General features: G+C 45.5%; 1 protein-coding gene across 2 annotated transcripts in view; it reads right to left on the bottom strand.

The window, feature by feature from the left end:
• LOC141157296 (man(5)GlcNAc(2)-PP-dolichol translocation protein RFT1-like) overlaps positions 1-16,588 on the bottom strand; it is an 83,866-nt gene that overhangs the window by 43,865 nt on the left and 23,413 nt on the right. The window contains exon 13 of one of the 2 annotated variants that reach the window (XM_073644358.1): positions 14,383-15,871. The exons of the other annotated variant lie outside the window; for it this stretch is intronic. Within the exon in view, the coding sequence (XP_073500459.1) occupies positions 15,707-15,871 (165 nt within the window). The 3' untranslated portion in view covers positions 14,383-15,706. Of the gene's footprint in view, positions 1-14,382; positions 15,872-16,588 lie in introns of those variants that run through there. 2 annotated transcript variants of the gene reach the window in all.

Here is a 16,588-nt window from a genome sequence, read left to right as displayed (position 1 = left end):
GACCACAGCACCTTCTCCCAATAACTCACAGAATCATCCAGGTGTTCATTGGCAAACTTCAGATGGGCCTGCACATGAGCCTTCTTGAGCAGGGGGACCTTGCGGGCACTGCAGGATTTTAAACCTTTAAGGAGTAATGTGTTACCAATGGTTTCCTTGGTGACTGTGGTCCCAGCTGCCTGGAAATCATTAACAAGTTACCCCCGTGTAGTTTTAGGCTGATCTCTCACATTCCTCATGATCAAGGATACCCCACGAGGTGAGATTTTGCATGGTGCCCCAGATCGATGTCAATTGACAGTCATTTTGTATTTCTTCCATTTTCTTACTATTGCACCAACATTGTCTCCTTCTCACCCAGCGTCTTACTTATGGTTTTGTATCCCATTCCAGCTTTGTGCAGGTCTATGATCTTGTCCCTGATATCCTTAGAAAGCTCTTTGGTCTTGCCCATGTTGTAGAGATTAGAGTCTGACTAAGTAATTGAGTCTGTGGACAGGAGTCTTCTATTCAGGTGACTATGTATGACAGCTGTCTTTAATGCAGGTAACGAGTTGATTAGGAGCGTCTAACTGGTCTGTAGGAGCCAGAACTCATAATGGTTTGTAGGGGATCAAATACTTATTTCTCACTGCAAAATGCAAAAAAAATTATCTAATTTATACAATGTCATTTTCTTGATTTTTTTTTTTTTATATCTTTCAAATGTTAAAATTAACCTACCCTTAAAATTATAGACTGTTCATGTCTTTGTCAGTGGGCAAACTTACAAAGACAGCAAGGGATCAAATAATTATTTCCTTCACTGTACATATATACATTTTTCACATGATTTGCCACCAGAAAGCCCATAAAAAAGATCTTTTGTAACATCCCTAGCGGCGTGCTTGCATGGTGCACCACCTCCCACCATGCAAGACCGCAATCTTACCTGTCAGTCCATGCTGCACTCTTTGCTCCATTACCTGCTGTGTCCATGTCTCGTCTGATTGCTTAGGGCGTCGGCGTGGCTTTCTGCTTGTTTCTTATAGCTACTGTGTGCACAGTCCTAATGCGTCCCCAGCCTATTGCTGTGAGTCACTGGATACTTAAACCCCCTCCACCCAGTAGGAGGTGCCTGAACAACACTTTCACTCAGTTTGTCTTTTGCAACTGAGGTGCCAGGTCCCGTCCTGACTCTAGTCGGTTTCCGCCAACCTGGGGGCTGAGTTCCCAGGCTCGTTCCTGTATCTTGTTCCCGGTTCAGTTCCTGTCTGAACAGTGTCCTAGCCCGTTACTTGTTTCTCTCTATGTCCGTACCTTCCCTTTGCCTGCAGTGTCTGAACCTGCACCTAACTCCAACTCGTTGTCTCTGTACTTCTGTTTGTGAGTTTTGTGTCCACTCACTACTTCATTGTAAGTACCTTGTGTGTATTTGGTTCTGCTTGTCCCCTTTCCCTGCCTCCGTATCTACCTCCTGTGTTCTAACCATCTTCCTGTATTTTCCAGTCTGTTCCATGTGAACAGAGCCCTGTCCTGTCTGCCTTCACCTTCTGCTCTGTTCTGCACCGCTTGTTTACCGCACCTGTGGTTCTGTTCTGCTTGTTCACCGCTCCGGCGGTTCCGCTCTGCTCCGGACTTACAGTTTTGCTCCGCCCTGCTTGTTCTCCGCACCTGCGGTTTTGCTCCGCTCTGCTTGCTCACCGCACCTGTGGTTTTGCTCCGCTCTGCTTGTTCAGCGCACCTGCGGTTTTGCTCCGCTCTTTTTGTTCACTGCTCCTGCGGTTTTGCTCTGCTAGTCCACCACACCTGCGGCTCTGTTCCTGTATCCCAGTCTGTACTGGTCCCTATCCAGCCTGCGTTCTTACCTGCCAGTATCTGCCTGTCTGCATTCCAGCCGTGCCTGTCAGCACCCGCCTGTCTGCATACCAGTCACGCCTGCCAGTACCCACCTGCCTACATACCAGCCGTGCCTGCTAAGTACCCACCTGCCGTCATACCAACCGTGCCTGCCAGTACCCACCTGTCTGCATACCAGCTAACCTGCCTGTTCCTGCATTCCCCGGTGTGGGTCAACAGCTGTGACCGGGGTCTGACCTGGAGTAGCACCTGGTCCCTCTGCTCGGTTCCTCCCTGGTTCACGGAGTCGACTGAGCCGCCGTGCGACCTTGGTCGGACCGGGTTGATACTTAGTTACGCCCCTCCAGGCACTCCTCGGTTCATGGTACAGTGGGATGACTAATCACGCTCACGCCAGTCAGTCCGGGCGCGAGCGTAACTGTTTGCTCAGGCCATGGTTACCGTTGAGCCCCACGGCCCTTCACTCTCAGACACATTTGAATCCTTGTCTGGCGAATACGTGCACTAAGAAATTTTTTTTTCTCAAGCTGAGGTTCAGGCAATTTACGCACCAGCCCAAATGGAGCCATCAGCACTCGTTCCTGCGGATCCACCACGGTACTATGGGGATCCAAAATGAAGACGTGCATTTGTGGAGCAATGCATGCTGCATTTCAAATTCTATGCACACTATTTTCCTACCGATCGTGTTAAAGTAGCATTCATGATGTCCTACCTAGCGGGTGATGCCTTGAAATGGATCACCCCCCTATGGGAAGCATGGGATCCTATCGTCTCTGACCTGCAGGCCTTCCTGGTGGCCTTTCTAATGGTCTTCGATGACCCTAATCCTGAAGCTTCTGCTAAAGCTTCCCTTCCCAATATCATGGAGCAGCCCCGATGGGTGATGTGTGTAGGTAGCCTACCAGTTCTCCAGCCTGAAGAGACTGCTGCCCACACAGAATCCACACAGGATGACAATGCTCCACAGAATACTTCCCTTCCCAACCTCAAGAGGCTGTCCAGACGTGCAAGGCGTAGAGGTAAACCGTCACGCCAGGTTCTGTCCTCCCAAAGACTTCCTGTTCCCCAGCCTGTGGAGGCAGCTATCTGCACAGAGTCCATGAAGGATGACTATGTTCGTCAGGCAAAGCAGAGGCCAGAACTCAGTCACAAAGTCGGATTGCGGTCCCGCTGCGGTTGTTTGGGACCCCCGGACGGTCTTTGTCCAGCGAAGGTTGGAGAATCCCAAGACATTAGGCCTGTGAGAGAGGCTGCCCTTGACGTTAGTGTTTCCTCTCCACAGATGACCATGACTGTCTCCGTGGCAAGTGAAGGCCTCGGATTAACTGGAAGTTTCGGGCTTAAAGCCTTGAAGGGTCAGTGTCTGATTCCCGTCCGACAACTCCAGAAGCCGGTTTAGGCATTGTCAGAGGAAGGACGAGCCCTACTCAGAAACAGTCAAAATATGTCTGTACAAATTAAGCTCCAGATTGGAGCATTACACATGAAGAAGTTCACATTTCAGGTGCTGTCTGGTTTACCTACAGGTCGTCCAGAGCCGAGAGACCTAGTGCCCGCTCAGGTCTGGAGATCCTGCATGGTGTTTCCTGGGGGACTGCTGAGGTGCAAGGGGTGTCCAGTCCCCATATCTTCAGGACAGTCAGCAGTTTCTTCTTCTTTTTCACCAGATCTGCTAGTCGCTGACTCGCTATGCGCTGAAGTCTCCGAAGGAAGGGAAGCGGAGGCATTGTCCCCACACAGTCTCGACGATTGTACCAATGATCTGGCTTTAGGCACCGCCCCATCTCGCAGACGTGTCATCTCAGAAACCAGACTGAAGTTGGTCCCTAAGCAAGGATCCTCCATCTTTAACAAATCTGGCAATAAGTCCATCAAGGCGGTGGCTACCTCCAAGTCTCTGCACCCCTCCAACCAGGCAGAGGACCTCCAGTTGCCTCCTGAATCCTCCAGGGTGCTATCTGATAACAAATGGAGAGAGACTTTTCTACACTCTGTACCTGGTACTTCGCCCACTTCATCCAGTAAGCTTGGCAAAGTGTACGTCAAGGCGGTGGTTACCCCCGAGTCTCTGCACCCCTTCAACCAAGCGGAGGACTTCCAGTTGTCTCCTGAATCCTCCGGGGTGCTACCTGATAACAAATGGAGAGAGACTTTTCTACACCCTGTACCTGGTACTTCGCCCACTTCATCCAGTAAGCTTGGCAAAGTGTACGTCAAAGCGGTGGTTAACCCCGAGTCTTTGCACCCCTCCAACCTGGTGGAGGACCTCCAGTTGGCCCGTGAATCCTTTGGGGTGATACCCGATATTAATAAGTGGAGAGAGACTTTCCTGTGTCCTGTTCCAGGTACCTCGCCCGCTTCATCTGTTGCTGAGGATGGCCCGATGGAAGGAAGCATCCTAGTTACCAAGATGATGAGACCAGCTTTGTTCCCTCTAGTGGACAGAAGAGGAAATCTTCTTGAGGAGAAGGATCGGCATCCAAATTCTCTGCAGAAAATCCTTGCTGGCTGGAGGAAGAGTGGGCGTAAAGGGGGGGTGTACTGTAACATCCCTGGCGGCGTGCTTGCATGGTGCACCACCTCCCACCATGCAAGACCGCAATCTTACCTGTCAGTCCATGCTGCACTCTTTGCTCCATTACCTGCTGTGTCCAGGTCTCTTGTCTGATTGCTTAGGGGGTCGGCACGGCTTTCTGCTTGTTTCTTATAGCTACTGTGTGCACAGTCCTAATGCGTCCCCAGCCTATTGCTGTGAGTCACTGGATACTTAAACACCCTCCACCCAGTAGGAGGTGCCTGAGCAACACTTTCACTCAGTTTGTCTTTTGCAACTGAGGTGCCAGGTCCCGTCCTGACTCTAGTCTGTCCACCACCCTGGGGGCTGAGTACCCAGGGCCTTTTCCTGTACCTGTGACTTCTAGTCTGTTTCCGCCACCCTGGGGGCCGAGTACCCAGGGCCGCTACCTGTATCTCTGACTTCTAGTCTGTTTCCGCCACCCTGGGGGCTGAGTTCCCAGGCTCGTTCCTGTATCTTGTTCCCGGTTCAGTTCCTGTCTGAACAGTGTCCTAGCCCGTTACCTGTTTCTCTCTATGTCCGTACCTTCCCTTTGCCTGCAGTGTCTGAACCTGCACCTAACTCCAACTCGTTGTCTCTGTACTTCTGTTTGTGAGTTTTGTGTCAACTCGCTACTTCATTGTAAGTACCGTGTGTGTATCTGGTTCTGCTTGTCCCCTTTCCCTGCCTCCGTATCTACCTCCTGTGTTCTAACCATCTTCCTGTTTTTTCCAGAGCCCTGTCCTGTCTGCCTTCACCTTCTGCTCTGTTCTGCTCTGCTCTGCTTGTTTATCGCTCCGGCGGTTCCGCTTGTTTACCGCACCTGCGGTTCTGTTCTGCTCTGCTTGTTCACCGCTCCGGCGGTTCCGCTCTGCTTCGCTTGTTTACCGCACCTGCGGTTCTGCTCCGCTCTGCTTGTTCTCCGCACCTGCGGTTTTGCTCCGCTCTGCTTTTTCACCGCACCTGCGGTTTTGCTCCGCTCCGCTTGCTCACCGCACCTGCGGTTTTGCTCTGCTCGGCTTGTTCACCGCACCAGCGGTTTTGCTCCATTCTGCTTGATCTCCACACCTGCGGTTTTGCTCCGCTCTGCTTGTTCACTGCACCTGCGGTTTTGCTCCGCTCTGCTTGCTCATCGCACCTGCGGTTTTGCTCCACTCTGCTTGTTCACCGCTCCTGCGGTTTTGCTCCGCTCTGCTTGTTCACCGCACCTGCAGTTTTCCTCCGCTCTGCTTGTTCACCGCTCCTGCGGTTTTGCTCTGCTAGTCCACCGCACCTGCGGCTCTGTTCCTGTATCTCAGTCTGTACTGGTCCCTATCCAGCCTACGTTCTTACCTGCCAGTATCTGCCTGTCTGCATTCCAGCCGTGCCTGCCAGTACCCACCTGCCTACATACCAGCCGTGCCTGCTAAGTACCCACCTGCCGTCATACCAGCCGTGCCTGCCAGTACCCACCTGTCTGCATACCATAACCTGCCTGTTTCTGCATTCCCCGGTGTGGGTCAACAGCTGTGACCGGGGTCTGACCTGGAGTAGCACCTGGTCCCTCTGCTTGGTTCCTCCCTGGTTCACGGAGTCGACTGAGCCGCCGTGTGACCTTGGTCTGACCGGGTTGATACTTAGTTACGCCCCTCCAGGCACTCCTCGGTTCATGGTACAGTGGGATCACTAATCACGCTCACGCCAGTCAGTCCGGGCGCGAGCGTAACATCTTTGATTGTTTTGCATATTTTACACTGCACCCAGTGCCTGAATCTCAATAGGAGCAGCAGTTACAGGCAGTGTCAGACTTGGGTGCCAAGAGCCCACCAGTAACCAACTCCAGGGCCCCCCTTTTCAGCTAAATGCAAATGTGACATTGTCTTCCAACACAGATTTATATAACAATGAACTGGGTAAATTGTTAAATGAATAAGATGCTGCCTTTGTTTGTACATAGGGATTCAACTATATAGTGACAAGTACTGCTCATATAAGAGGGTGGTGGCCCACCGGAGGATTCTCCTGTTCTCCTGCGGGCCAGTGCACGCATGGTTACAGGGAGAACTCACTAGCCTATTCAGATAAAAAGCAAAAATCAATCGTTACATGCAAATCTCTTCTAAACTCGTGTTACATTCCGAATGTTCATAGTAAATTCATGTTACAGAAAACTGCTCACACCTCTGTTCCAAGGCTTCATCTTATGCAAAACAGCTTTTTCTTGGCTAGTGTTGTCGATTTCACTAGTAGAGCTGGTTATACTGGAATGCCTACCTCACAGATGAAGCAAGGGGTATGGAGGATCACAAGGAAGTCAGTTGTCTCATAATGTTATTCTTAACAAGGCTTCTTGAGAAGTGTACATGGAGAGCTGGAGATATCTGAAATAAATTAGTGATAATGGTGGGCTCGTAATTATAAGGTCTTCCTGTCATTACAAACAACCTTTCCCCGATATGAAATCCAGGGAAGAATATAATATGTTATGTTTCAGATCTGCCTTAAAACAGACATGGGCTTTTTATGATAACCTGCAGGCTTGGACTGGCCCACAGGAGAGCAGGAGAATCCTCCGGTGGGCCACCACCCTCTTATATGAGCAGTACTTGGCACAATATACTTGAATCACTATGTACAGACAAAGGCAACATCTGTCAAACCAAAAAGGCTCCAAAAATAAAACACTCTAAGGCTATGTGCACACAGAATCTTTTTGCTTAGCCTTTGAAGCAGAAACTGAGCATCTATTAATCAGGCTTAAGACACAGCTGCTGAGTGGAGAAACAACCTCTCGGGAAGTGCACTGTCACACCCAGAGCATTTAACGCCTCATTTTCATATGAATGAGAACATTATTTACTCAGGAATGCAGCAACAGATAGAAGATATAAAGGTGTCAATAAATTTACATTTCAAAGACCTGCATATTCATATATGTGATTTTGGAGGGTTTATCTTTCTGACAGATTCAATTTAATGACTGTTAAGTAAAGTGTTACCATTGAAAAATACAAAAACAACTCTTAAAAGCAAATTCCGGAAAAAATTCAAACGTGTTGTTCCCAGAATATGGCGTCGCAAAAACAAAAAAATTCCTGCAGTTTAAACGTCAAAATAGGATTAATCCTGGAGGTGTTAACCCCCTGATAAAATTCAAAGTGGTTTCATTTTTGACCAGTAAGCTCCTACGATGCCCCCTAGTGGTAGCTGGGCATATAGCAATTGTATCATTTAAAAATAGTAATGTCTGTAAAATAAGTACAGAATATAGACTAAGGTACAACAATATACTAAAGAACTAATCAGTATGAGAAATTTGTCTCTTTCTAGATACAAAAATGTAGGGTCGAAGATTGAATTATTTATTTATAAAACAATTTTAACAAGTATCAAAAAATACAAAATATAAATCACAAATATTATCAGAACAGGGTCATGGAGGTGGCAGCAATCAAACTTTGAAGTATCCGCCCCCAGAAAGAGGAGATCAAAATGCAACTTGGAGATCAAAATGCCATCCCCACACAGAGTAGGGGTGTAATTTATTAATGTACAGTGGGTATGGAAAGTATTCAGACCCCTTTAAATTTTTTCCTCTTTGTTTCATTGCAGCCATTTGGTAAATTCTAAAAAGTTCATTTTTTTTTCTCATTAAAGTACACTCTGCACCCCATCTTGACTGAATAAACCAGAAATGTAGATTTTTTTGCAAATTTATTAAAAAAAAAACCTGAACTATCACATGGTCATAAATATGCAGACAGACCATTTGCTCAGACACTCATATATAAGTCACATGCTGTTCATTTCCTTGTGAGTCTCCTTGAGATGGTTCTACTCCTTCATTGGAGTCCAGCTGTGTTTAATTAAACTGATAGGACTTGATTTGGAAAGGCACACACCTGTCTATATAAGACATCACAGATCACAGTGCATGTCAGACCAAATGAGAATCATGAGCTCAAAGGAACTGCCCCAGGAGCTCAGAGACAGAATTGTGGCAAGGCACAGATCTGGCCAAGGTTACAAAATAATTTCTGCATTACTCAAGGTTCCTAAGAGCACAGTGGCCTCCATAATCCTTAAATGGAAGAAGTTTGGACCACCAGAAGTCTTCCTAGACCTGGCCGTCTAGCCAAACTGAGCAAAAGTGGGAGAAGAGCCTTGGTTAGAGAGGTAAAGAAGAACCCCAAGATCACTGTGGCTGAGCTCCAGAGATGCAGTAGGGAGATGGGAGAAAGTTCCACAAAGTCACTGCAGCCCTCCACCAGTCGAGCCTTTATGGCACAGCGGCCTGACGGAAGCCTCTCCTCAGTGCAAGACATATGAAAGCCCGCACAGAGTTTGCTCAAAAACACATGAAGGACTCACAGACTATGAGAAATAAGATTCTCTGGTCTGATGAGACGAAGATAGAACTTTTTGGTGATAATTGTAAGCGGTATGTGTGGAGAAAACCAGGCACTGCTCATCACCTGCCCAATACAATCCCAATAGTGAAACGTGGTGGCAGCATCATGCTATGGGGGTGTTTTTCAGCTGCAGGGACAGGACGACTGGTTGCAATTGACGGAAACATGAATGCGGCCAAGTACAGAGATATCCTGGATGAAAACCTCTTCCAGAGTGCTCTGGACCTCAGACTTGGCCGAAGGTTCACCTTCCAACAAGACAATGACCCTAAGCACACAGCTAAAATAACAAAGGAGTGGCTTCAGAACAACTCTGTGACCATTCTTGACTGGCTCAGCCAGAGCCCTGACCTAAACCCAATTGAGCATCTCTGGAGAGACCTGAAAATGGCTGTCCACCAACGTTCACCATCCAACCTGACGGAACTGGAGAGGATCTGCAAGGAAGAATGGCAGAGGATCCCCAAATCCAGGTGTGAAACACTTGTTGCATCATTCCCAAGAAGACTCATGGCTGTACTAGCTCAAAAGGGTGCTTCTTCTCAATGCTGAGCAAAGGGTCTGAATTCTTATGACCATGTGATGTTTCAGTTTTTTCTTTTTTAATAAATTTGCAAAAATTTCTACATTTCTGTTTTTTTCAGTCAAGATGGGGTGCAGAGTGTACTTTAATGAGAAAAAAAATTAACTTTTTAGAATTTACCAAATGGCTGCAATGAAACAAAGAGTGAAAAACGTAAAGGGGTCTGAATACTTTCTGTACCCACTGTATACTAGTGGCATACATAGAAACGTGAGAGCCCCACTGCAATCATAAAAACTGATCCCCTATTAAGATGACAGATTTTTTTTTTATTGCCCCACTCATGTCCTTCCCTTGATTTTGTTTCCATGATGTTTTGTTTGTTCTGTAGAGAGTCCTTTTTGTGTTCTGCCACCCAATTCCAAATGCCATAGGACAAACCAGGACAGGGATTGCTTGCTCAAAGGATCCCAATATCCTTGGCAACTCTTCTAGAAAAAAAAAACATCCCAGGAGAGTTAAGCCTCATTCACATGTCAGTTTGTTTTATGAATGAGAAAATTTGAGTTTCATCAGTGATTTCAGTCAAACTTTCATCAATTTTTGTCAAAGTTTGCTCCAAGTTTCATCAGTTTTTCTCATAAGTGACAAAAAAAAAACATTTCTCCACTTTCTCCTATCTAACAGAGGACAGCACTTGGATGCCATCCAAGTGCTGTCCGATTTTTTTCACGGCCCCATAGTCCTGTGTCCACCTGTGTGCTGCTGCGGCCAGCCTCCTCCTGTCAGCCTCCTCCTGTCAGCCTTCTCCTGCTCCTTTCAGCCTCCTCCTGTTCCTGTCAGCCTCCTCCTGTCAGCCTCCTCCTGTCAGCCTCCTCCTGCTCCTGTCAGCCTCCTCTTGCTCCTTTCAGCCTCCTCCTGTTCCTATCAGCCTCCTCCTGCTCCTGTCAGCCATCCCAGCTGAGGAGAGGGCAGGGAGGTGTCCGCTGGGACAGTGCTGCTGTGAGCAGGAGAAGCTGCAGCTCATATTGTGAAACATCTTCATTCCCTTCAGTATAAAGCAGTGTGTAGTATGTGCTCCCTGTGAGAGATTTATATGTATTTATATGAACGTTTGTTGTCCTGCATACATGTGCTGTGTAATGTGTGCATCTACTGAGCATTTGTTGTGCTGTGTGTGTGCCGTATACATGTGTGTATATAAGTGTGTATGTTTATATATTTTATTGCATTATGATAACTTGTATATATGTTAATAGTATATGTATATGGTCGGGTATAGACACAGTGGCAGTATGTGACACTGTGTGTGTGATCCACATTTATAAATTCCGGCAGTGCAGTCAAGAGCTCATAGGTGTAAACATGTCAGCAATCGTTCAACGAACGAGCAAAATGCTGCTCATTCATCAGGCGATTGGTTGTTCTCAGCGGCACATCGCCCGGTGTAATCTGCAGATATGCTGCTGATAACACAATACTGTATGGGGACAGACTGATCCATTAAGGCTATGTGCCCACGATGCAGAAATGCTCCGGATTTTTCCTGAGCGTTTCTGCATCTCTCTGGCAGAAAAAACGCATGCGGATTGTACATGCGGATTGTACATGCGTTTTCCTACCAGGGACATGCGGATGTGAAGTGTTCTTCACATGCATTTCCGCATGCGAGTTGTCAAGCGCTTTCCAAGCGATTTTAGCATCACTTGGAAAGTGCTTTTCAACTTGGTCACACTATATAAATCCATGCAACCGACATGGATTTATATAGTGTGACCGAAAGAATGGTAAAAAATAAAAAATCTATACTTACCTTCTGATGGCCCCAGGAGTCTTTATCCGATGCGTCTCAGCTTGCCGGCAGCTCGCGGTAGATTAAAGGACCTGCCAACGTCAGCGGTCGCGTGACCCGTCACATGACTATGACGTCAGCGCAGGTCCTTCAGTCCACCGCGAGCTGCCAGCAAGCCGAGACAAGAACACCGGGGGCCATCAGAAGGTAAGTATAATGTTTATTTTTTATTTTATTCTTTTTTTACAGGTTCTATGGTACCCGGGTCCGGAGGAGAGTCTCCTCTCCTCCAGACCCGGGTACCATCCGCACATTGAACTCTGTGATATCCGCATGTACAGATGTAGTGATGTGGAATACATGCGTTTCAACGAAAGTCAATGGCGGTGAAAATGCCGCGTTTCCGCACAATAATTGGTAATGCTGCAGATTTTTCCGCAATGATAATCCGTAGCGGAAATTTCTGCAGCATGTGCACAGCACATGCGGATTATCATTGGGGAACATGGCAGGCCTTCTACCAAGCGTTTATTAAGCGTTTCTGCAGCAGAAACACTTAAAAACGCATAGTGGGCACACAGCCTAATAATTGTTCTGTGCCCATCATTCTTCCTCAGCCGGTGTAAAGAAGCCGGGAAACAAGCGTCGAACAAGTTCAATATTGTCGATCACGCTCATCGAACGGCCTGAACTCATCGCATGTAAATACAACCGAAATGTTTCTGTGTGATGGTGCAATATGTGAGCATAGAGGGCCACACATTAAACTTTTGCCCAGGGCGCCACTTTGCCTAAAACCAGCCCTGGTGACGGGATTAGTGTTAGCTCATATCTAGTTAGATGTCATAGGTGACAAATGCTACTGAATACGTGGGCTTCTGACCCTGAGGTATGCCACGCCATAATTGTACACTGCAAGTACTCACTCCATGTGCTGTGCTATTACAGAGTAGTGCTGTGAGGGGTTAAGTAGTACTGGTGTTCGATATTAAGCACTTGATTTTTAAATTAGCATTCAGATTTTTATTTTTGTTTTTTTTACTATGGATCACCAATACTTTAGTGCCTTTAAAATTGAGTAAAAATCCTGGCAACCTGCAGCTGCTACTTGGGAGTTCTAAGCATTGGCATAACTGCAATGGGTGCAGTCATCCCTGTGCCCTGGAAGCCTATGATGGCCCTTTGGCCCATGTGAGAAGGAAAATTCTAGTAAAGACTTGCTGGCCAAGTGGAAGATTTGCACTAGGGCCCACAAGCTTACACCACTGGTCCTATCAGTGGACGGCTGTACAGGACTTTGATATTGATGGTCATCATAAGGTAAAGCCTTCAATAAAAGATCAGCTGATTGTTTAGGAGGCACAGCTCTGTATTCAACATACATTTCTTGATTACCATGGAGAAAAGGGACATCAAGATGTCTGGAGATGGACTTGCAACTTTGAGATTGTTGATATTGTTCAACAATTTTGGTTTTTAAGTCCTCACACAGTTCTCTTCTCCTCTTTCTGTTCTCCATGCGTGTGTGGCACACAGACACAATGCAAAGATTGACACTTCTCCCCATTTTATCTGGTTTCACGTGTGATTTTCATATTGCCCACACTTGTTACTTGTCACAGGAGAGTTGAAACGAGCATCACATGATTGAAACAAAGTTGGTTTACCCACAATTTTGGAAAAGTGTCAACAATTCTGTCCAGCCCATGTTTAGGGGTTTTGTGTGAAATAATTTCTAATTTGCCTTCTTTTCTCATTTTGTTTTGCATTGTTCCAATAAACACAAATGAATTAAACATATAACAAAATGGGGAATTGCAATAATTTTCTGGAGAAATACTTCAATTTCTGGAACAATTTACAGGGAGCCAACACTTTTGGCAATGACTGTGTATGTATATATTATACACACTCACCTATCATAGTCTTCCAAGCTTCCTCTTGCAGACATAATATCTACTGTGGTAGTGATGACTTTTTCCCACTAAGTTGACATCAGTTGAATTTTGCCTTTTTCTTATAAATGATGAATCCAATGAGACAGTAAGCAGAAGTGTAAAAGAAGGGAAATTATATCTTTACTATAATTTGTGGCATAACAGCTTTTTTTTCTTGTAAATGTAACATTTAGTTGCTTTTTCTTCTGAAGATAATGACTGAGACGAGTTCATTCATACGAGATTCTTGTGAGAGACGGTTTAGTGCTTCTTGGTTCCTCACCGCTGACATATTGGCTGGAGATCTTGGCTTGTTGTGACCATAGGAAACACTATAGACCAACAGAGAGAGCCGGGAGAGCGTCGGCAGGCGGGAGGGCGGGAGAGAATGTGTAGTTTAGTTTATATTTAGATAGGTTGGGAAAAAAAATCTCTCAGATTCTATTGCAGATTTATAGCAAAATCTGTAAATATTCCACGGCAATTCTGTTACAGAATTCATCCTGTACATTGCAAAGGGTGAAATTTTGCACAAAAAAAAAAATTGTTATGCTGCAGATTTAAGAATCTACAGCTCCGGATAACCTGCAGCGAGTGGATGAGACTTTTGAAATCTCCGTTACTTTGTCAGCTACTTTAATCCGCTGTGGATTTCCAGTCCCTAAATCCGGATGGAAGATCCACAACGTGTGAAGAAGTCCTAAAAAATTGTTTGCAATTTTAAAGGGAATCTGTGAGTAAAAAAAACACAAAACACAATATCTGTACCCATAGAATTATCAGGCCGTCAGCCTACTATGTGCAGCCTCCGCATGAACCACAACCACCATGCAATCTCCCATTTTGCATCTTCATCTGCAGATTCCCCTAATGGCAGTTGCAGACAACCGTATTTTCAGTCCAAGTGCGATCCAACAAAACATTGGATCGCACTAGGACCAATGTTAGTGCGCAGGTCTGATTTTTTTTCCTCTGACCGAGTCTGTCCAAAGGAAAAAATAAGTAAATAAAAAATATTGCAGCATGTCCAATATGCATCCGTAAATCAGATTGCACTTGACCATGCAAGTCAATAGGTTTGTCAAGAAAATCAGACTGCACTCTGATGACATCTGAGTGCGGTTCAATTTTCACGGGCTGACAGAATTGGGACCACACTCGGACCGATTTTCTAGAATGAGAAGAGATACAGTTGTGACCTTAGCTACATGTGACAGCCCCACTGGCTCTACCATGGCAGGTACACAAATAGGCGAGAATACAACATGGATCAGTATTTGACTTGTAGGAACAGTTCACCCGAAACCATTTCTAATCTGCAGTAATAAAGTAAATACAATAAATTATTATTATTTTTTTTAATAAAATGTATTAACTGCCCATCACAAATTATTATATAAAGATTTGATATCCTCAGAACTGAATGTAATATTCAAGATCAGTGAACAGTATATAAAAAAAATTCTCCACTATATAGACTAATTGCTATCATGTTACCTCAATAGAAAAAAAAATCTGCAAAAAATAAAGTTATGACTGCGAGAAAGCCACTTTAAGAATGAAAATTAATTATTTTTACAAAAATGTAACAATGTAACAATGTATTACTTATATACTTGTCCATCACTCGCTCTCTTATCTTCATTTTGACAAAGAATATAAAAAAGTCATGTGCTGTGGGTGTTTTTTTTTATAGTTGTTTTGGTCACCTTTTTAATTTTGGAATACTATCTCCAGATTTTACAATACAAACTGCATAAAGATCTGACACCTGGTGAGGCGGGTATATTTACTTAGAAAATCATGGTCAAAATAACAGGAAAATCTTGAAAGAAAAAGCTATTTTTTCTTATAATGTATACAGTATGTATTGTAAAATCTGGCGACAGATCTGCTTTACAAGGATTTAGACTTTAAATATCCCAATCACTAAATTATATAATAAGATATAACAAATTACAAACTTCCACCTAGAAAAAAACATCCAACTTGTGGCTGAGACCCCAGTTTGTGGAAACGGCACCAGAACATATGTGAATTCTATCAATATTAAGGGGTTGTCCACCATTGGGGACAATTTTTTTTGCTATCCATAAAGAAGTTGTCCGGCCCTGGGCTACAAGTCTGCAGACACTATGTGACTGCAGACTTGTGAACTCTCACGTTGCATGCTGTGAAGATTCTCCTATGCTGGGTGGTTATGTGACTGCAAGTAAGCAATTTGCATACTTCCAGCCACATACCGACTGGACGACTTGTCCGGACTCACTCAATACACTTGCATTGAGCGAGGCAGTGCACGTCTAGTCAGCATGTGACTGCATGTATGCATATTGCCTGCCGTTGGCACCGGAGAGTCCTGACAGTGTGCTCAATATGTGGATTCACAAGCTTGCAGTCAGAGTAACTACAGACTTGTGGCCCAAGTCCGAACATCCCCTTTAAATGCAAGTATTAACTAAAAATCAGTATTGTAATTTGGTTTCTTTAAAAAATGTTGGCTGCAGAATGAGCTAACTGAGAAACCGTTGGTGAGCTCGTTCTGATGGTCGAATGATTTTCAACTTTGCTTTCAGCTCTTCTAGACAGAAGTGTCTCCATCTTGGGGTCATCTGTTCGTACCACACCAAGTAGTGATTGCTTGGAGGAAGCTCAGTCCTTTCTCCATTATACTTTCTTCTTTAGCTTTTTGGGCAGGAAGTGACTGCGTATAAAGGGAGTCAGTTTTCCTTCAGAAAGGACTACAGCAGCCAAAGTCATGGACAGACAGAGCGCCCCCACCAGGATGTGAGCCAGGCGGGACGGCCAGCCCACGTCACAGCACAAAGCTGACTGCAAAAAGAAGAAAGGGAAGACAAGAGACAACATAAAAGTTCAGTAAAGCCTAACAAACCAAGACGGGTATATTCTGGTATGGCAGGATGGGTGTACACACCTGCATGGGAAAAAAAATGCAATACGACATCCGGTGCACACCGCAGTACCATATTGGCCGACAGGCGAGTATCATGCATTGTCAGAGATGTAACAAGGTGTATTGGTGTATTCCGGATGTTTGTTCATGAAGAAGTCCATGTAACCTGTAACCGATACATAAAACGGCCGGCGGATACCAACGTAACAAGGTGATGACCTCCATCGCTGACGGGTGCAGCGTTTGGAGTAAAGGCCCCATACGCATTAGATGATGCCACAACTAAGAATGTATGCTTATATTCCACACACATTGGGCCACGATTCATCAAAGCTTTCACACCAGAATTCTTTCACTTTGAAAAGTCACAAAATTTGGGGGCAAATCGGAGTTGCGCCTAAGTTTTGCGACTTTTGGAGCAGTGCTGGGGCGCGGTGTGAGACCACAGGTTATCTAATTCATGACGAACTGTGGCGTTCCGGAACCCACAAATCTTACTCCAGTACAGGACTGGAGTCAGATGTCTAGAACAGTGCTCAGAGGTGCTCATCACTCATCAGATGCTCCACATTGATCAACAGGCATGCAACGTCGTGAATCCGGAGTGTCTGCCTCCAGCGCACCCCCTCATCAAG

Source organism: Phyllobates terribilis, unplaced genomic scaffold, assembly GCF_046119375.1.
Source record: "Phyllobates terribilis strain yellow unplaced genomic scaffold, ASM4611937v1 Scaffold_8__6_contigs__length_399053987, whole genome shotgun sequence".
NCBI classification, from domain to species: domain Eukaryota; kingdom Metazoa; phylum Chordata; class Amphibia; order Anura; family Dendrobatidae; genus Phyllobates; species Phyllobates terribilis.
The sequence above is the reverse complement of the archived record's forward strand: the minus strand, read 5'-3'. Positions and strand labels throughout refer to the sequence as shown.